At 45.8% G+C, this 21,557-nt stretch overlaps 2 protein-coding genes across 2 annotated transcripts in view; both read right to left on the bottom strand.

Annotated features, from left to right (window-relative positions):
• The window catches only part of SEC61A1 (SEC61 translocon subunit alpha 1), a 327,869-nt gene that overhangs the window by 77,655 nt on the left and 228,657 nt on the right, over positions 1–21,557 (bottom strand). The window lies entirely within an intron of this gene.
• Positions 340–19,746, bottom strand: LOC137862373 (uncharacterized). Its single transcript, XM_068694372.1, has 5 exons — positions 19,617–19,746; positions 17,580–17,670; positions 12,868–12,946; positions 1,733–2,100; positions 340–597 (listed from the first exon to the last, which is right to left on the bottom strand). The coding sequence occupies exons 2-5, from the start codon at positions 17,655–17,657 to the stop codon at positions 505–507; spliced, it is 618 nt and encodes a 205-aa protein (XP_068550473.1). The 5' UTR covers positions 17,658–17,670; positions 19,617–19,746; the 3' UTR covers positions 340–504.

The raw sequence follows: 21,557 nt of genomic DNA, 5'->3' as shown, positions 1-21,557 counted from the left end.
TCCCATTACTTTCACCAGATAAATAACCAAAGTTAGAAAAAAAAGATCATACTTACCAGTGCCACCTAGATGAGAAACAGTTCAGAGCTGGAGCAAGCTGGATAGACTGCTAGAAATTACACCTGCTCTGTTTGGATGTGAAACTATTTCACGTTAGTGGTGCTCCCACAGACCATCTCTGGCCTACAGGGCATGAAAACTCAACCCCACGTTTAGTATATATACATATATTTAAAATATCATTTCATGGCAGCAACACATCTTCCATCATGAACTGCTATTTGCTCTCCCTCATTGTTAAGGAATTGGTGGGGAGCCGTTATTTCACAAAGCCAGGAGACAAGGGGCTTCAAATATGGCATCTCTTTATTTTTTAATAGTATGGACACTCACAAAGAAGACATAATGGACAGCCCTCCTGCATTCCAGGAGTGACCATAGCACTCGGTATCAGGGCACCAGCCCCCCTTTGGGTACAACCCACAATGCCACCTCTCCACCACCTCATATCATCTCCCCCTCTTTTACCCAGTCCTCCTCCTCCGTTTGGATGGTGTTCCTCTGCTTTAGCCACACGCTCCTCTTCTTTTCTTTGAGCTGAAAAGTCAAGAGTAAACACATGAACACCAGAAAAGTCACTGGAAAGTATACTGCTGGCACTTAAAGGTCCTTATTCACAGTCTGATTTAAGGAACGGTTTCAGCATTAAGTCCAGCTGATTCCACGAGACAAAAAGACACACATTGAGGCACCCATCCTGAGTGAAGTGTCTTGCCCAAACCAAGAGATAAATTAAAGGAAGATATCCTCCAGAAAAGACATGCACTCAAGACAGCTCTGAGGCCCAGGAAAGAGCGACAGCAGCAAGCTGACCCTACAAAGCCCCAACGAAATCAGAGACTGGGGAGATGAGATCCAGATTTTCCTGTGTGCAGTCCTGTGAGCTGAAGGTGGATGCTCAGCGGTGCTGCAAGCAGCCAGCTTTTCATATGAGCTCCACACATGGGAACAAACATGTCCAAAGGCCTCACACCCAACGAGGAGCTGCTGGGTGCCGAACACATCTGAAAATCTGGCTCTCAGAGCGGGCACTGAGCCCTGGCAAATCTGACTCCCAGCCCTGCTGAAAATCTGTCACCACATCGTCAATGTTAAAAGACAGGTTTTTCAAATGGGAAAAGTGCATTTATCACCCTCCGCAAACTCACGAACAACACAAGGCATAATTGCTCAAACGTCAAATAAAAATTCTCGGCTGAGTAAACACCACGCGTGGACCTTTTTTGATCCCCCAATATGAATGCTTTAGAACAGGATGAGCATGTGGCCAGCGGGGCTGTAATGGAGAGTGCTTTGTATCCTTAACTCTACCAGGCGTGATAAAGTACCCGCTATCATGAAAAAAAAGCTCATCTGAAAGACAGAGGGAAACCAGATGGGAAAAGAGCACAAACTCTCGGCAGGGATTTTAAGGATTTTTGCTTTTTTTTTTTTTTTTTTTTGATTGTTTCCAATTTCTCCAAAATAACGCTCTCTCCCATAGCTCAAGGCTAAGAAGAAATATTGTCCCTTCCACCTGAGGCACTCGGAGGGCAAGGCTAAAGGCCAGATGTCGCTTTGGCTGCAGAGCTGCAGCACCCTGTACCACCAGGTGTGTGTGAGCCTAACCCAGGGAGCACGCACCCACGTCCCGCTCACCCCAGTGGACACCTGAGGCTGCCAGGGTCTCTACCTCAGCTATTGCTGATTGCAACACCTTGGTTACTTCTGCTTTCGCTATTCTTTCTACTGCTTGGGCAAATGCTTCGGCGACTCTGTCTGCCTCTGGGTTTTCTGATCCTTCCGCTGCTGCTCCATCAGGGTTGACCACGTTTCCACCGGGGCTTCCCTTTGGACTTTCCATCTCCCCTCTTACTGCCACTGCTGCTTTTAAGGCATCCACCTCTGCTTGTGATGCTGCTGCATCCTTCTGTGCTGCTTCTGGTGCCGTGACAGCCAGCGCCTCCATGTCCCCTGCAAGGTCCCCAGTGGCCAGGGCAGCAGGAGATCCCATCCCAGGGGATGGCACAGCCACGTGGAGTCGGAGAGCTGCCCGGGATCCTGTCGGAAGAAATGCGGAGAGTGAAGCAGCACGGCTATGAACAAGTGCTTTTCTTAGAACCATTACCAGGGGAGCAGTGGCAGGACCTGGGGCTGAAGGAGCCACCTGGGGCTGCCTTTCAACAACCTGGCCTTTCTGTGCAGACAATGAGTGAGAGCCCAAGACCCTGCGCACTCACTGGGTAGAGCAGCTGCGACTCTCGCATCCCAGCATCGCGCTCTCCTGTGGGTGGCAGCCACTTCTGTGGCCTGAACCAAGGCCAAGGACACAACTGCACACCAAAACATCTCCAGACCTTCATATATTGGGTGGTTTGTATAGCAATCATAGACAGAGAGGAGAATAAAGGGAAAGCTGGCTGTTTCCCAAGAGATGTTTGCTTAATATCCCAGAAAAAAACAAAAAACAAACAAACAAAAAAAAAAAACAAAAAACAAACGTTTTCTCTAACAGAGAAAACAGAGCACAAATTCCAGGGAACATACAATTTAAACAATTTTTTTTTCAAACTGTCATACCCTCATGAACCTTCTGTGAGAAGAATCCAAAGGACAACCCCAGAAGCAGGAAATAGCAGGCTCAAGTCAGTCAGACACGGTGCACCTTCTCCCAAATTTCTGCTGACACACCTCACTTCTGACCTGCAGCATCCTTACTGCTGCAGTCTGTGCACTCCGTATGCAGCCCGGCTGCTCTGCTTCAGAATCTCTGCTGTGACTCTGAGTCCCAAATTGGGATGTTTTGTCCCAATACCATGGGACGACCATCAGCTCAGATGGGTGAAATTTTGATGATCAAATACACTCGGGACACTGGTAGAGGAGATCCATACCCTTGTCTGATATATGTATCAGTCAACTTTTGTATTAGAGAGGTCCCCTGACAAACATAGCCCTGCTGTCAAGCCTAAAGACAGATAGGAGTGATGTTAACAAGTAGTTATCTCAACAGAGTTTGAGGAGTCATACTGCAGATGCTGCTCCTCCTTAGCAATGCCTACTCCAGCCCAGAAGAACAAGCCTAGGAAGTGATACCAGGCGGAGCAAGTTTTATGAATTCAGAGCATGAGATGAGGAGTCAGAAATAGCCACCAGGCTCGTCCATACCCACCAGTTTGGGCAAAGATTCACCAATTGATTCACTCCCCTGTGTTTTGTCCCTTCTCCCACATGGAGACCAGCAGACATCAATTTTTGGGCATATGATCACACAGCCCTATAGAAGGATTCCTATAGCATAGAAGCACTTGCACGCCCACTGTAACCCAGCCAGCACAACACAGGGGCTTGGCACAGCTCCCTAGCCCCCTGCACACCTCCACGGGCAGTCCCGAGCAAGGCACGAGTAATGCTCATCAGATCTGCTGAGCAAGGGGGAGCTGCGGGAGGCCCTGATGTGAGCACACGGCGGGTACCGGCTGTTCCCTGCTCACATGTGCTCCACAAACCACTACCAGGGAACTGGGGCAGGCCTGATCAGATCGTGATGAAACCACTGTTCAATACCATTCAGCATCAGCAACTGGAAAAGAGGAGAAATAAGGGGAGAAGCTGGGGAAGGACAGGATGGAATAAATACGATGTGCTGGGGTAAGAAGAAGGGGGAAATGGGAAAGAAAAAAAAGGGAAAAAGAGGACTGGGAATATACAGGGAAAGAAGAAAAACTGGGGAAGGGGAAAGCAGCTGCAGGTCACCAGTGCCAAGAGAAGGAGCTGCACCCTTCAGCAGGAGGAGTTGTACACTTCAGCAGAAGACCGGGGCCAAAAGCCACCCGCAGGAGCCCGCCCCGCACACCTACATCCTTGTGGACACAAGTCAGTCACTCGCCCGTGCCACTGAACAAGCTACCTGCATATCTGCTTCATTAAATAGTAACCCTGTAGGTCTGCTGACAAGAACATACTTCTCTCTCCTCTGGTAATTAGCCCTGAAGGCTGGTCACGCTCACTGGCCATGAAACGCTGCAACAAGCGGCCTTTTCATGCCGCCAGCTTTACCTTTGTCCCTGCCTGTTCCCATCAGCCGGGGGCAGGCAGGCAGGCATGGTGCCCGCCCGACTCCGCGCTCCTCGGCCCCCTTCACGCTCTCCCCCCGCAGGCGTCTCTCAACAGGGCAGAAATGAGCTGGCTGGGACGGTTGGATGACATCTGCAGGGACCAGGAACCTCTTCCTTTTTTTTCGCTCTGGAAAAACAAGGCCAGCTCCAGCCGTGGCGATTCGCTGCCAGCCAGCTCGAGACAGCTGCAATTCGATCTGCTGGGAAGAGGAAGGGTCTTACGAGGCTCCAGAGATGCTGGAGAGGAAGCACGGGGCTTTGTGTAAGGAGCTGGACAGGAACTGAAGGCTCAGCTTGTCTGCATAAGGCCGGGCACAAAGTTTGCTCTGCTGAGCGGCTTTCTCTCATTTGCACCTTGAGAAAGGGGCTCTGCTACCTACTGTACGTGCCAGCCGTGACAAGGCTCTGGTCCCAGTTAGTGATCGTGTCAGAAGAGCAATAAAAGAACAAAATCTACTTCACTGAAAGTAAAACACCTCCCAAAGTTCCCGAAATGTGGCCTGAGTTAAGCTAGAGCTGACCCGGACCCACAGCATAAGGGATTAAAATGTTATTTTGGAAATTACTCGCCTTGTCAGAAAACAAAGGCGCAGGTTAGCAACACTCACCCCCATCAAAGACGGCATGGCCCCGAAACAAAGTATGCATAGCCCAAAGCTCTAGCTTTATGATCGCGTTTCCCCTCCGAGATATTTGGGAGACAAATTCCAGGCACCTCAGCAAGCAGACCAGCACAAAGATTAAAAGCAAAACTATTCCCAGGGATTCTGGGCAGCCTGTCCCAGCAGGGAGACCAGGGACCTTCGAATAAACCTTCAGCTGTGCTCAGACTTGAGATGCGACCTCAAGTAAGTCACTCCAGCCTGGGTCCCTCATCTGCAATGCCCTGCGCTGGCCATGGCTGAGAATTAGCAAAGGTCACTCCTTATTTTCTGCTCCCCGAGGTCTGGTCACTGCAGGGTTGGTCTTTCCAGAAGCTGGCTGCCTGCACGGTTTTTGTATATGTACATATTAGCATTTCGATCCACATTTGCATGGGACTAATCTAACCTCATAACCCTCCAGTTTAACCTCCTAAATTGCCTCTGAAACGCCAGGAGATTACCCTGCTGCCCCCTCCCCAGGCAGGCTCCCGGATCAAGCCACCACTCAGCTGCACCACCTTGCCCAAGCCCAGCACCTGGACACAAGGTCTGTGTCCCCAACCTGAGCACTCGCATACCTCGCTCAGGATCGTGCCCTTTAGGTGCCTCCCCTCTGCTGAACAAGCCCTGCTTCCTCCCATCAGGGCTCTGCTTTCTGCTCCGCAGCAATTTCCTTCGCTCGGGGAAGCAGCTTGCAAGGCCCCTCGTTAAAATCTCTCCCACCACTTGGCAGTTGTGTAGTTTGCCCCCAGCCCATTTGTTTATGTCTGACTAATGTTCATTGCCTCAAAATGAGTTTGAAGCTAATGCTGTGTCTCCCAATTAAATGTTTGATGGAATGACATCAAAACCAAAACAGACAGAAAAAATGATTTCCCTTTGATAGGCTGACCACGTTGTACAGAACTTGCTATTAGAAGGCTCCGGTTGCTCAGAATTTTGCCAGACTTTAATCTTCTGAATTAAAGCTTTCCATGCGGGTTGTCTGCCCCAGCTGGAATTTAGGGTGAAAATTTCAGCTAACGCAGTTCATCCACTAGAGGAAAACTTTTTACCCCAGTTAAAAAATAAAAAATAAAACTGATATTCCTTACAAGCATTTGGTCAAACAGTCTCAGCACTACAGGTCGCAGCATTGATTTAAAATTTGGCAGGAACGTCACAACAATGCAAGGGAATTATGTCCGTACAGCATTTAGGGGAGTCACACACCTTTGGCCAAACTGTGAGCCCCTGAAAAATCACCGGTTGCACATGCTCCATAGCGATTTGCGACAGTTTGGCAGCTAAAATATTTTTCAAAGTCCTGACTTCATAACCTGAATGTTCTTTTTGTGCAGTTTTGGTGTTCTTTAATGTAATCTATAAAAATAGCCAGTGACCTTTAGTGACATCCAACAGGCTCCTGGTTTCCTTCCATGGTTTGAAGACTTAAACAATAGCCCCAAAGAAATGACTCATTACTACACACACATATACTCAGTGCCTGGGAAACTGCTGGCTGCCGGTGAGCAGGAACAAGAAGGAGATTTGCACAGCTCCAAAGCGCGGCGGGCTCAAGCAATTTGGGGATTCACACATGCAAGGCCTAAGATACAGCCAACAACTTCCCCCCAGTCACTGCTCCAAGCACCAAGCAGGAAGGGGATGTCCACAAGTTTTGGGTGAAAGACAACTGGGGAAAGATAATTTGGGGTTGCCAGAGGACTTGGTGGCTACTCTCAGCATAACATTTACCATTACTGAGCCTCCCAACTTCTTAGCACAGGCTGCTAAAGCTTTCAGTGTAGTGAGTGGAGGATCTGTGTTCCCAAAACAGCATATTTCTATAGGTAGGGCAGGAGTATTCAATTACCCTCATTCTGAAAGGGGGAGGAAAACTTCATAATCCTATTAGGTAACATTCACTTGATACCAGCTTTTAACACGTGTGCTTGTAACCTCAGCCAGAAAGAAACCTTCAGCAGCTCAGCTGGTGGAACCGTTGCCTGTAGACCATGCTTGAAATCTGCAGGTTTGTGAATAAATCAGGATTCTGGAAGTGGGGTCAACCTCCTGGCTGACAGTCGCAATATGACAACTGGCAGCGTTCAAGGAAAGCGGACAGTTTGCAAGTGAGTTATGGTGTCGCTCTGAAATCCCTGTCCCCTAAAAACTTCTATATAGCTGCCAAAGCTGCTATTTACCCAACATAGCCATAGCACTTGGGTCATTAAACAATACTGATGGCAATGCCCGGAGAACTCCAAGCACCTATTGTAGTATCACTGAATTCCTCCTTTGATCACCATGGTCAGAAATACCTGATTTTTATCACTCTTTAATAGCTCCCAATCAACTTCAAGAAGTTACCACAATGCTCATGGTAGAACCTTTGTCAGGCCAGGGTAATCATTGACAAAAGCAGAACAGCAGATCTCAGCGGCTCAGCACTGTCAGTCAGATGTGACCTTCTGCATGGACTCACTACCCCAGGGACAGGGCTTCAGCTTCCACGTTGAAGATTGCTCTGCCTGTGTCAGAGCAAGAAAGGCTGTAAATGTAAAAGCTACTTTCTGAATTTCCCAAAAGAGCCTTCAGAAACTGAAAGGAAAGATAATCTGAAGCACATTTGAGTCAGTTCTGGGGGATGCACACTCTTAAGTATACACTAAGGGCTTTCATGTTTATATTTTCTTATTTCGTCATTCAAAAGAAACAAATCTTTCCCACACCTAAGGTACAAAAAGACTACCTCATAAAATTTGTCCACCCTTTGTGTGTCCCAAACAATGCTTACAAGTAATCCAGCAATATTTTACAGGAGCTGTTATGACCTAGAGATACCAATACTTACTTTTTTTCCCCCTTGAAGATACAATTGACAAGTATCTAACTACGCCCTGAGCACCTGCTCTCTAAGTATCAAAAGCTTCTGTTTCAGACCTGAAGGGCTCAATGCCTCTCAGCTTGCCTAAGCTTTCTGGCCATCATAATTTGTCTGAAATACCATCTCTACCTGCAGGCCTTGTCCAGCAGAAAGCAGAGATGCATGTAGACGTAGAGCTTAGGGATATGGTTTAGTGGGGACTGTTAGTGTTAGGTTAGAGGTTGGACTCGATGATCTTGAGGTCTCTTCCAACCTAGAAATTCTGTGATTCTGTGATTCTGTTGTCTGATTCCAATATTTGTCAGTTAAAGTGAAATGAAAACACAACGCTCTGATGAAGGCTTCCAAAATCAAAATGGTCAAAAGAGAAATTTGAATGAAGTTTATAAATGACAAGAAATTATAAGCAATTATATAAATATAAATTAATATTACTTTTACAAAGGACTTTTTTTTTTTTTTAATATGATGTATGTCTCTCAAGAGGCTTGAGAACTCATAAGAAATTCTCAAGAGCCAAAACCATTGGAAGTGAGCTTTAGGACCAACACCTCATTGTCTTCTCTAGGAGAGGGAGACATCAGCACCCATGACAGCTTGCTTTAGAGAAAGCAAAAAAGGTTACCCTTGGTTTTGGATGCATTCAATAAAACTAGTGATGATAACTCAGTTGCAACACAATTAAGAAATCACACTGAGCAGCTGCAAAGTCAATTCTGACAAGGAGAGATCAAATCTGAAATGACCATCTCAAGAGGGAGCATTTTCAGGTAATCAAAAATAACTGCATTACCTGTTTAATGCCCTAGCTTGTAGGTAGACAAAATCTAGTAGTATTACTACTACTAGATATAACAACCCATCTAATCCAACTCTTTATTTTGTGGTTGTAACCCTGCATTCAAATTAAGAATTTCTCTTTGTTACCCAACTAGCAACGTACACTGGGTATTTTTGGACAGGCACTGAAGCACCAGCATTAGCTAGAAGCAGCATAGTAGATTTGATGGCATCAGTAAGGTGCATCTGCCAACTTTGGTGACTTTCTAAAAGGTTAAATGATAATTGGAATTTACAAAACCTGCAGGTTCCTGAGAAGCGAGGAGAAAAAAAAGGCAAATTCACACACATGTAAATGACCATCTTCCAATAGGCAGGTTGGTACTAGCAACCTAGGAAAGGTGAAGCAAAGACCAGAGTATGTTCATTTAACCTTAAGTAGCAGCTGTGTATCTGATGGAAGAAGTGATGTTTTCCTTCCTCTCATATGTGCACACATCCACATCCCTCAGTTGCAAATCACAGACCTATTAGTCCACTTACTTCATCTTGTACAGTTTATTAAATCATAAGGACTTCCATTCTCTGGTGCATTTGGGGAATTTTGCAGACTTTCGGTGCTCCTACTCAGGTCAGCCATGCAACCAGACGATTAAGCTAAATTCCCTTAAAAGAAAATCTTTGTTTAATATTAAAACGAAAACATTAAGCTGTAAAACATTAAAGTGTTAGTTAATGACCATTACGGCAATATGAGAGCCAGATGGAAGCTGCTCTGTGCTGTCCAAGCTTGGCTTCCCCGGAGTGATGCTCTGCACGACACAAACCCTCCCAGCAGCACGGAGCAGCTCAGCAGCACCAGTCTGCTCACTGGAGGTCGAGTCCTTGGCCCGACGTACAGCCAAGCAGAACACACATCTCCTCTTGTTCTGGGTGGGATGGAGGGACTGACACTCTGTTAACTCCTGAACAAAACCAGCCTTATGTTAGTGGCTCCTCTAACATCAGCCGGTCATCGCACCAAACTGCAGCAGCTCCCAGAGCTGCTTCTGGGCTCTGCCTCTTCCCAGTGAAACCAGTAGGCAACTTGTGCAGCAAACATGAAAAGGCTTGGACCATACACACACCTTATGTTATCTATGTCCATATAGAGCATGTGCAAAGAAAGAATAATTGCATCTTTTCCAGAAAGTAGTTGAAAGGTGTTTGAAAGCAACGCCTGTTCACTAGTTAGGCAATAAGACAATTTAGAAGGAATAAAGAATGAACACCCATTCTTTCAGGAAAACCTTTATGAATTAATAATATGTGGATGTACCCAGCATTCTATTCAGAGACCTCTAATTACTGAAAAAATCCACAGGAGCAAGTAGCCAGACTGCTCTCAGACTCTCGCAGCAACACCTCCAAAGCTCTCCTCTAATCACCACACTGGATCAGAGTAGCGGAGTTGGAAGAATTCAAGCAAATCCCCACTGGATTCTTAAACTAGGCTCTAATCCGAACGTTAGCATCAAATGAGAAGCTCTGTTTTTGCAGGGAAAGGATCTGTCTCCCATCATGGGACCTTCCTCCAGCATTTAAGCTGAGCCAAGCACAAATGAAACCTTGAACCTTTGCCCAGAATGATCATCAGGAATTGAAACTTTTGAATTTGGGACAATATAAAAGATGCCAATAAAAAATTCTTTTCTGCAAGCCCTGTTCTGACGCATAAATCTTGCCCCACTTTCCTTCCAGCCCAGTTAAAACCTGGCCTGTGCCAAATCCCAGGGGAGAGCCCACTCAGAGCACTTCTGACACAAGCCAGGGAGCAGTTGGAATTACAAAAGACAGTTCCCATAAGAACCCCAGATCAAAGAAACCCACCTCCATTTGCACGAACTTTTAGATAAACATCCAAAAAAAGTTTAAAGTTCACTACAGGACTAACCCTTTTCTGCAGCCACCTTCGTGCAAATCCTTTTGCCAGTTGTCTTTACGGGTGGTAAGGTCTTTGGGGCAGGCACCAGGGCTTCCTATGCATTAGTAAAAGGCCAGCACCATCAGCCTCTGGTTCTAAATGCAGAGTGTGTGTCCTGCCACAGTGTAAATATTATTCGTAACCCATCCAGCTCTAACACATGACTTCATGATAATCCTCCCCTCCTCTCTCCACACTACTCCAGGTTATTGAGATCAAATTCAGTGAGATTTGACATGTGAAAGTGAATCATACACGGTATGTCCAAATGACCAAAGACCGGGAAGCAAGACACATGATCAGGTCATAAGGAAACAAAACCCCCAAAAGTCGTAACTCTCATTCCACCTTTTCTTTAATCACTCCATTCAACTACCTGTTACCTCCTCTGAGTTTAAACTAGACTCAAAATACTCCCAGAGCCATGATCACATCACAGAAAGGTCGTAGCAGATATCTACTTGTCCCTTAGCATCCTACATCTGGTAAAAGATATACAAATAGAAAGAACTAAAAATCCTGTGATGACAAGTAAGGTTCAGGAACCCTAACTAAGAGCTCAAAATCTCACTCTTCCCCTTGTATTAAAGCAAGCAGTTTCACAAAGACTCCAACCACAGATTATCTTCAGGGTTATTGTGATGTGACTATGAAGTTTTCTCGTCAGGCTGCCAGTGGGGAGGAAAAAAAAAAGGCTTTCTGAATCAGGCCCTTATCATTTATACCACATTACAATCCAAAATGAAAAATGACTTGCTCCAGATTTGATAGAATAAAGCATCTTGAGATGCCAAAGAAGTACCCAATTTTCAATAAAGACATTAAACCTAAGCTTCAAAAAAAAGGGAATAATTACATCGTTTTTTGCTTTGAGTTTTAATGCTAAAAGTGTCAATTTATAAAACTAGGTGAACATCCACAATTCCTAAGCAGACTGCAGCTAATTAGACCCCTTTTGATCTTTTATTTTGCCTAGAAGCTTATTTAACAACTTTACACAAAACTCAAGGTTTTGACACAGTAGTGGACTGGGGGAGGGGGGGAAGATTGCAGAAGAGAAAAATTCTCTGCTGCTTGCTAAGGTGGGAGGCTTGTCACTTCCCCAAGCACATGTGCTATCAGCAAAACTGGAAAATGCTTTCCAGCCATGAGATGGACCACCTCTTATTTGAGCTGTCTGCATGGAGACGTGATAGAGAACAAAACATTAAAAACTAAACCACAGTACAAATAGAGATGTTACTAATCCTCCAGCATCACATACACCGTTTGTGTGTATAAGCTACAGTTTTAGGTAAAGGGTGGCAACACAAGACTAAATACTGTGCCTCCCAAGGAATGAGAAGGGGATGCCTTTAATTGCCACTGCAAAGAAACGGCACTGGCTGAGTAGCGTTGTCTGAAACCACCACGCAGTGCAGAGGCACTGCAGTTTCGTACCTGAGCAGCATCCACCTTCATTGCAAAGGGTTGCCCAAAGGTTGAACACAGACAGAGCTGGTCAGGCAAGCAGAGAGCATGTTTTGCTACATACTGCAGCAAAACAAATCTTTAAGTGAGTTGACTCCGTCCTGGGGCAGTGGAAAGGACTAGACAATTTCTCCTGGTTCCTTCCGTCTCTCCTTCCCATGAAGGACTGACATCAAAATAACTGTGGGGGCCAGATGACACAGGGGCCACTAGGGCATTCATCATTTCTGTGCCCACATCACATCATCTCTCTCCTTTCCGTAACAGGGTATTCTCGCCTCTAACACCTTCACATCTCCCAAGAGCCCACCAGAGGAGTGAAGTCAGGATTGTTAAGGGCAGAAAGCTCCTTACCCTGTCCTGAAACAAAACAATATTATTAGATTTGAAGGACCCAGGTCGCTGGGCTCATGCACGCAGACCCTGAGGACCAGGGAGCCCGGCTGATCCGCGGCTGACTGTTGGGAAGGGAGTGATAGAGGGAGGAGACAGGGATGGAAGAGAATTAGCTGCTGCAAACAGCAAAGCTGAGTCTGCAGTAACACGCTCCTGTCTGCGAGCAGCTCCTGTCTGACAGGGGAAGCCGGATAGATTTGAAACAACCACAACCATTTGGATGTACTGATTTGTGTTCCGTCTGCGTTAATCTCTGCTTAAAGGGAACAAACCTGGGACCTGGTCTAAACCTCCACAATAGCAGCCCTCCACACCTGCCCTGTCACCACCTACCTTTATCTTCAGTCCTGAGTGAGGGCACTCCGAGTTCACCTGATAGCTGAGCTTATTTCCGATTCATCATTCAGGCAGGAATAAATAATGCTGACTGCAGCTCTCAGCCCCCACTGAGACACCGCACACCCACACATCCCTCCCAGAGGACCCCTACCACCAGGCTGTGCTCAGACCCTCCCCACCCCAGACTCACGGCTGCTAAGCAAGCTTAAACCATTGCCTCCAATTTGTTGAAAAATTGGTCTTCCTCACCCAGTTCCGAGGCCATCCTGCCTTGCAGATTTACTTCCTTTTCTCCTTGCTCTCCTCGAGGCACATCAGCTGAATGGGGCTTCAACAAGAAAGGGAAGAAGGAAGTGATCCCAGACTACCCACACCGTGGCAGCGGAGCTATTTCACCCCTCATGCTACGCATCAGCATTAATGACTTAAAAGAAAACCATTTGCAAAGTTAAAAGCTTAATGTAGTAACAAAAATCAATACCGTGCTCAAGAAAATCCCCTGATGCTGGAGCATCACTCAGGTAGACAGCACAGGGGCATTCCCTCCACTACCAGCAGCCTGGCAGGCCATTAGAGAGGGGAGGCTGCCTTAATTTATTCTCTTTGTCATCCTAATATAGATCTTCCCTTTTCAATTGCTCTTTGTACCTTCATACTGCAATTTGGGTTCATAAATAGAACGACTCCTAAAAGCTAGGATCAATATATTGTGCGTTCCCTTTCAGATGGGAGGCAGAGAGAGCACAGCAAGAAGGAGAGAGCCAAATACCCTGCTGGCATAAACAGCAAGTTCCTTTATGCTGCGATTTTACCATTTAAAATATGCATCCAAATATGGACTCGAACTTAGTTAACTAAATGAAGGAAAATTTAGTAGTCATCCTTGCGTTCCCAGAGCATTCTCTGTACATAAATTCAAGCCTTTTCCAAACGCTAATAATTCACCGTGTACCATTACTAACAATGCAGGTAAACGGGTCTGCTCAGATGCAGAAATTGAGCAGAGGGAGACTGAGCACCCAAAGGTAAGTGTTGTTTTAAGGAGCAAAAGCAATTGTGTGAGTCCATGGAAATGCAAATCCCTGGTTTCAGCTAAAAAATTCAAATGCTGCGAGAGATGCGTCTCTTTTTAAAAAAAGGGTTATTCCTAAGGTTGGTTGTTTTTTTTTTTGTGTGTGTGTGTCAGATTCTTGCCCCGTGAGCAGAGGTGGTGCACATGCAGGTACTTCAACACCTTGGCCACAGCAGACTTCAAAATCTTCCTAAAAGAAACTTAATAAACAACAGCAAACAGCCCAGCCTACCGCCTCCTTGACTCCCAATAAACAAGGAACAGAAGGAAAACAATCAGACAAAAAAATACCCCAAATACCAGAGGGAAGATTTTATTAAAAACAAAACCCCAAAAAAAAGAAACCAAACACCACCTTTCAGTGCTTAAATTTGTCCCTGTACATCAATAAAATTTGAAATAATTTGCACTTTGTGGGGAGACTGTATGTATGTTGTATGTAAATCTCATACAACTTTGTCCATAGGCAGTTCTTGTTTGAGTGTTAATCTCTAGCTGGACAGAAGGTGCTGAAGGTGACCTCTGGAAGCTGCAGGGACAAGTGAAAGGTTGGTGCACCGGGCTGCAAAGTGTTGGGTAACCCCTTGGTGCTCTGGGGTGTCCCCGTACCCCAGGATTGTTCATGCATCCTTAGAGGAGAGCGTGCAGCGTTGCATTGCTGACAGAAACTTGTCTATAATTTGCTTTTTTCTGACGTAACGTAGATGGATTTCTTAATTTGACACAGTCCTAAGGGACTGGGATGCTCTCTGTTCCCCTTAAATACACTTGCCAGATCCATGCAGCTCCATTCCACAAGGAAGGAATCCCCACGGGTACCAATTGTTTCAAATAAGAAGCCTAAGCAAATGAAAACCAAACCCTCTCCCCGCCACCTCCTCAGCAAGCACACAACCCTACCAAAGCACGCTGCTGCCGATGCTTTGCAGCAACACCTGCTTAACACCAAACAAAAGCACCCATGAGTCACCAAGTCAGTCAGTAAAATCATATCTAACATGTCAAAATATTTCAGCTTCACCCAAACACTCTTAGCTGGGTAGTGCTAAATATTAGTTCCATCTCTTAATCCTCCTGCCAAGCGAGCCAGATTTCCTGCTAGAAAACAAAGCTGAGTAACATGTCTGAGATCAGAGGAATGGTGCCCGAACCAAAATAATAACTAACATCTCATCCCTCAGTCTGTCCTCCTCCAAAGAACGAGGCCCTGCTCCTTCCACCTCTGTACGTTTCACCTTGGCTTTTATCCAGTGCTTATTCCTCTTATTTCCTCTCCCCTAGAATCCAAATAAATCCGCATGGCGCTAACTGAGCTCCTACAGAGCCGAAGGTGAGAGAAAAGCATCTCAGCCCCTCGTTCACCCAGCGGCTCAGACAGCTCGGGACAGAATGCTGCCACGCATCCCCCAGGGCCACACACAGCCCTCCGAGGGACTTGCTGGGGACAGCACCCACCGTTTCCCCAGGGCAGCCTTTCTGGATCTCGTTTGCTCTCCCTGCTATGTCAGAGAGCTGCTTTTGCTGATGGAGCTGGAGCCTTGTGGGCTCTTCCACCCTTTCTTTGGAGCTGAGATGCACCAAGGTGCATCAGGACACCTTTACGGAGCAATGGCTTACAGTTTGTCCAGAAAGCTCTATGAGCACGAGTGCTGTTGCTCCTGGAGAAATGTCTACAGGGCTGCAGTTAGGAGAAGGGGGGAGAAACATCTGTGTGCATACAAGAGCAGTGCAGGCACAGGCTGCAGCTGTGAAGCCCCTCTCACTTGGCCAACGCTGTCTGCTAACTGCTGGCATAAATATAGTAACAGTGCTGCACATATGGCAGGCTGTTTAATTTTAGAAATCAAAACTATCAAGTGATTAAGTTAGTCATCCTTCCTCAATTTGGGACCAATACAGCAGTACCAGAGGCAGTGGTCATAACCACTGTGGTTTGCTAGAGAGAAAGAGCGCGCATGCGTGTGCTCCTGCACAGGCAGGGAACACCAGAAACCCCGCTCTGCCCAGCCTCGTTTTTCAAAGCAGGATGGGACAAAAGGAAAAAAACTCGAAGGAAGCCTCCAAATGGAAAGGGAGTGCCTTGTCACCAGTGGACCAAGCCCTCCTGAGCTCAGCAGCCTGACCTGTGCCGATGTTCACACACCCTCGATGGCATGGGGGGGCCTTGATGCACTGCAGAAGCAGCAGCACCTTTTGCAGAGCCCCGCAGCTCCTCCCCAGATGCAGCACCAGTCACACCAGGAGGATGCAGCCTCGCAAAGCCCATCGGTATCTTTCCCTTCCAGTGAAAACCAGCGAAGGAAGAAAGCAAACAAGTCATGGAGGGATTTTCTGTTTCTCTAGACAAACACACTAAGAGCAGTTCAAAAGAGGCTAATTAAATTCTAAAATCCCTGTGCAAATACGTTAATAATGATTTTGAAATGAGCAGTTAACCACGGAAGTTTTCAAGGTGGGAAGTGTTTGATACAGAAGAGCTGCTCAGCATTCGCCGGAGACAATCTCTCCGGATAGCGCACGTGTTCGGGGGGTGGGCAACAGCCAAGGCTCTTCCTTCCCAAGCACCAGGAAGCCAAACTAACACCAAGTGACATGGCCATAAGCCTGAAGGATCACTGTGCAGCCCCAAAGACCTCTTCCTACATATTGCCAGGACAGAGGAAAAGCAAAGACATTTCTTCGCTCCTGCTGTCACTACAGGATGTTTCTAAATGCCAGATAAATCTTTTTGCTCTTCCCACACAACCCTAAGTCAAAGAAAAAAAAATAATCAGCCTATAAGAGGTGAGTAACAGTAATTTGGGGAGAGGAGCTTAACCCAATAATCACAAAGACCTTTTGCCTGATTTCTCCTCATTTCCGCAGCTTGCATCAATAACCACACTGATGGAAAACGTGTACGAAATGCGACAATTCCAATAGGAACCAGAGTCTCTCCCTTTGTGCATGAAGCATGAAATGATGAGAAATTGATAATTTCTTATAATTGCTCATATGATGGGGTGGAACATCTGACATTGTTGTGCGGTCTCCACTGCCACGGTTCATGGCACGTCTCGATTCGAAATGCCATCTTTCTCACAAGCAAGCAGGCAATGGAACTGCCTTCATTGAATGATGGCAAACCAAAACAGAGAAAAGTAGCGACGTGCCCTTGCAAAGTTCTTGGCAGAGCAAGGAATTAAACCCACTGGTTAAGCCCTGAAAGCCAGGCCATCCTGTCCTGGTCAAATCTCCAACCATGGTCACAAGACTACCCTGCTGCTTCTCTTCCCTTATTCTTTGCATGTCCTTGCTCACTGCAGCACAATTACATTTTTTCAGGCAAGATCTCATGAGATATTGATTCATATGCTTGTTAAAATCCAGATCCATTATACCTCCCTTTTTGCTTTCATTCACTAATTTTATTGTCCTATAAAATATAAAGATTTTCTGATGAGATACATTCACCATGCCGCCACTACTGCTAAAGGCATACAGCTGCCATCGTCTTCCGGAAACATGTTTGTTTAGTCCATAAATCCTTCTTTTGCTAGATACAAAAATTACGCATACAGGACAATAAATTCCAGGATCATTCTTCCTTTGGATTTGACAAGCAGGACTGCAGTTATTTCCCCAGCCCTGGAGTACCTCTCAAAGAGCAGTCAGCAGTCCAATAACTTTAGATAAACCATTTAATTTCCAGAAGGAGCCTTGTTTGTATATAGACACAAGTTATAGCCCGCTGGGTGCTCTCTGTTCTCACTGATTGCTCCCGGTTGGGAAGCAGAGGTTTTGGGTGAGTATGGTACTGGCAGTCTCTGCTTGCTGCACCACAAAGATGCCTCATTCAAAATTTAAGAATCTTTTTCATGATCCAGAGGAGGATATGTTTGTTACTTACCTCAGCAGCAGGCTGAATATGCTGTTCTGCAGTATCAACAGCTAGGAGAACAGGCTCAGCAATTGTTTTACACTGCATTATGAGTAGATACCTAAAAGAGAAAATAGGGAATAAAAAGATAGTAAAAACAACCAAACACTGATTCAACTGATTTGGGGGGTGGAACAGTAAAGGAGAGGAGAAACTAAACAGCTTTGACTCATCCTTAAATGCTCCCCAAAAAGGCAAAGAATTATTTATAGGTAAATACAATTGGCAGAAGCAGAATGAAAGGAAAAGGAAGCAATTTAACTGCAAAATTCAACTGGACCACCAGGAAAAGTCTCCAAGCAATCCAACTTGTTGTGGCATGGTGAATACTGCCTAGAAAAGTGGTAGAGTTCACATTTAAAGCAGCTCAGACAAAACAATTGAGATGCAATCAGTGTATGTAAGCAAAAATAAGGCACCTTTAATCTAGGCTAAAACTTGCACACTGTTAGCAGCAAAATGTAGGCAAATACATCAGGGCAAGCTGCTCAGCTACATCCCTGTGACTTCAGCCAGAAGTAGCCCTTGCTGATCCGCACGCCACCATCATTCCTAGGACAACTCTGTGTAATGAAAAAAGCTGAGATGCCCAAAGGTGGCAGAAGAACTTCAGGATACTGAAATTTATCTCCTTGCAATCTTCTATTTTACTTCCAAGGCTGCCCGAGGGCTGGGGCAGCAGAGCACGTGCATGGTTTGGGTTCTCTAATTGCACAAGGGTCCTTTGTGGGACATACACATGGGATATCCCAGCTAGTGCGGGGTTCAGAGGTCCTCCATAGACAGCAGCCCTGGCTGATGAGCACGACAGATTACCATCAGTGATGTGGGGTGGGCAGCAGAATTTGTGAGGGCCTGAACATCAGCTATGACAGAGGGATGTTTTGCCAACACTGTTTTCTTTTGCCCAGCTAAAGCTCTCTATTAAACTACCAGTGGAGAATAAGACTCCATAAACATCATATCTGGAATCTTGGGACTAATCATCACGAATATAAGTGCTCTTAGTCAAAAACATTGCTAGATTTATTGTCTGCACTTTTTTATGCATCCTGGAGTAAGGATTTCACCATACTTCTCATTGCTAATAGTCATACTGAGCTCATGAGGAGGAGTGGTCACAGCCTGGAGACCCTGACGGCAGAGATTTTACAGTCTTTTCCAAATCAAAGACTACAGATGTGCTAGACTAATCCTGATTAGTAACAAACACCTTTGCTGTGAATATATTGATAACACCGTGCAACTGTAGAAGGCTTTTTATGTCAGGTGGACCACATTCCCACAGCTGTCTGAGTTTTTTTTTCTTTGCCACTTTGCTGTCCTTTTTCTCTTGTACGCTATTCCACATACTGATGCAATTAAGAAAAAGCTAGGAAAAAGACTTAGCAGCTATTATTAAAACTGTAGATTCTTACCACCACTATTTCTCCCTCCAACTAGATTCCATTCCTGTTGACTCTCTTTTCCTAGCTGAGCCTGGAAGTATTAAGACACCTTTAAAATCCTCCCTGTTACATACAAGTCTGGTTCATTGTTTGGATATGATGTGGCTAAGAAAAAAAAAAAAAAGCCAAGGCTGAATTGCTTGGACAAAGGTACTACAGAAGAATTCAGGTACACTACATAGGTATTCGAACACTTTATGGGCTGCTCTTGGAGACAACAACCCCTGGCTAAGTGCCACCATACCAGTGGTTAGATGACAGCCTGGATGATCTAGCAAGAACGGAAGGTATGCAAGTACTCAGACAAACATTGAAGGATAGCAATAGAAGAACATGGCACATGCAAAGCATCAGTTATTTGGGAACAAACAAACCTCCTTTGCTGTGCTAAAAGCATGCCATACCTTAGCAAGACCATTTCCATGGTAGCTTTCATCATTCACAGTACGGCAATGTCAAACGCCAAGAAACATTTTGCTTGCCTACAACGTACTGTAATGTGAAAGAACACAGAGGTTACCTGCAGGAGACACCAAGCATAAACACCTGCTTTACCTACCTGTTCTTTTTGTTAGAAGAGGTATCAGAGCTCAGCTGCTTGGGCAGTGGGCCAGAGCAGGGCACGCTGGCTCCTAGTCCCTGCTCAGAGGAGGAGTGGTGTCTGATAGTCAAAAACAGTTGAACCAGGATCTAAATTTTGTTCCTAGCTCAACCCTGACTCATGGTACGTAACCTTGAACAAGATGCTACACCACCTTCTCCACGGGGACATGGCAGAATTTGCCCATTTCCCTGTGCCTGGCTGTATGGCGCAATCACTGCCCATAAGGTACTTTCGGGTCATTGGCTCAAGGGTGCCAGAAAAGAGCAGAGCCTTATTGCTGTAGCATGTCCAGGGCTTATTCTGCATGATATTAAGAGCCTGGGTCAATGTACGTGATTTTTTTTCCCAGCACTCCAAGAAATCTTCTGCATAGCAAAGTTAAAGCAAGCGAGAGAAAGAGAGACGTCTCCGTTTGATTGGCTGTGACTAGCTGCAATTAAAAACTATAATTTATTACCCTGGATTACGAGTATAATTTCAATGCAGAGAATTAAGGTTTTCTTCTGAGATGGAAATAAAGATTAATTTTTAATTTCCTTTCTCATTGCACATTTAAGAGCAATGGACTCCATAGAAAACTACAGGTCAAAATAGTTTTATGGAGGAATGACAATGTTCCATTGCCGAATAATTTAATGCTCTTGCTGCCTTTTTAATATTTGACTGCAGCTCCCTCATGCGAAACAACGGCAGCAGACACCATACACGTTTGCTGCAGCACTCAGGTCAATGTGACTTTGAAACAACAAAGTTTCACTGCTCAGGACTCGGGCAGCTCTTGGAGCTCCCCCGACACAGCGAGCCGCCTGCCACACCAAGGGACACGTAGGTTTTCCCAAAGGGCAGGCAGCCAGCCTAGGGAAGGAGAATGGGAAGAGCAGGAGTGAAATGAAAGCCTGGGGGAAGCCGAAGGCACCAGAACGGATGGGCACATGGGGTGAGTATTCACCCATCAGGCACATAACACACCAGGCACATCCTACACCTCACAGGCTGGCAGGTATATTCAGATAAAGTAGGAGAAACGTTTCCATCTGTGAAACACCGCTGTAAGACAGCAGGGCTGGAAGGTTTTGCCTGCAGGCTGAACACATTATTCCAACTTCCACAGCACATCAGCAGAAAACAGGAAAAACTGAGAGGCACGAGGTCGTGAATTCACTGAGGCCCTGGCACCGTGACTAGGTCACTGCTTTCCGAAACAGCTCCCATGCGTTGGAGAAAAACACAGTGGAAAAACTGGGAAATCCACACCATTACACAGCACTTCCGAGCTACCTGTAACAATGCAACACAGCACAAGAAAGGAGAGGAGGTCTGTGTGCGTTTATTCCTCCCAGAAACAGGCTCTCAGGACAGGATTTGATGCTGCTGCAGATAGCAGGAGGACACCATCACATGCCTGAGGCCTAGTATTTGACCATGAGCAGTGAAAGGAAGTGCCAATGAAATTCAGAAATGCCTTAAATCATTGCTCTGGTAGTAGCAATTAAAAAAAAAAAAAAAAAAAAAAAGGAAGAAAAGCCCATACTAATGACTTGTATTCCAGTTAATTGAATAACCCTGCACTGACGGAACTATATCCTAGATGACCTAATAATAGGCCTTTCCACTGTAGGGTTCTGAAAATTTATTGACATCTTATAATTGGTATCTTGGTTTATAAATGGGATTAGGTGCCTAAGTGATGCAACTGCTGCTCAGCAGAGGGTTAAGCTGAGCACAGTGCAGGGTCACCGGGAGGAACATCTCCCAGGGACATGGTGACAACACTCTCAGTGCGTCCTGGGGACCAAGTGGCTGCATGCGCAGCTCCACCAAGGCCAAGTCTCAAGGCTGACAGGGGCCAGCCCTGAGTTAATGGGCAGGGACCCACATCATCATGTAAATTAAAAT

Source organism: Anas acuta, chromosome 11 (genome assembly GCF_963932015.1).
Source record: "Anas acuta chromosome 11, bAnaAcu1.1, whole genome shotgun sequence".
Taxonomy (NCBI): Eukaryota; Metazoa; Chordata; class Aves; order Anseriformes; family Anatidae; genus Anas; species Anas acuta.
Note: the sequence above shows the minus strand (reverse complement) of the source record. Positions and strands in the feature narration are given on the sequence as shown.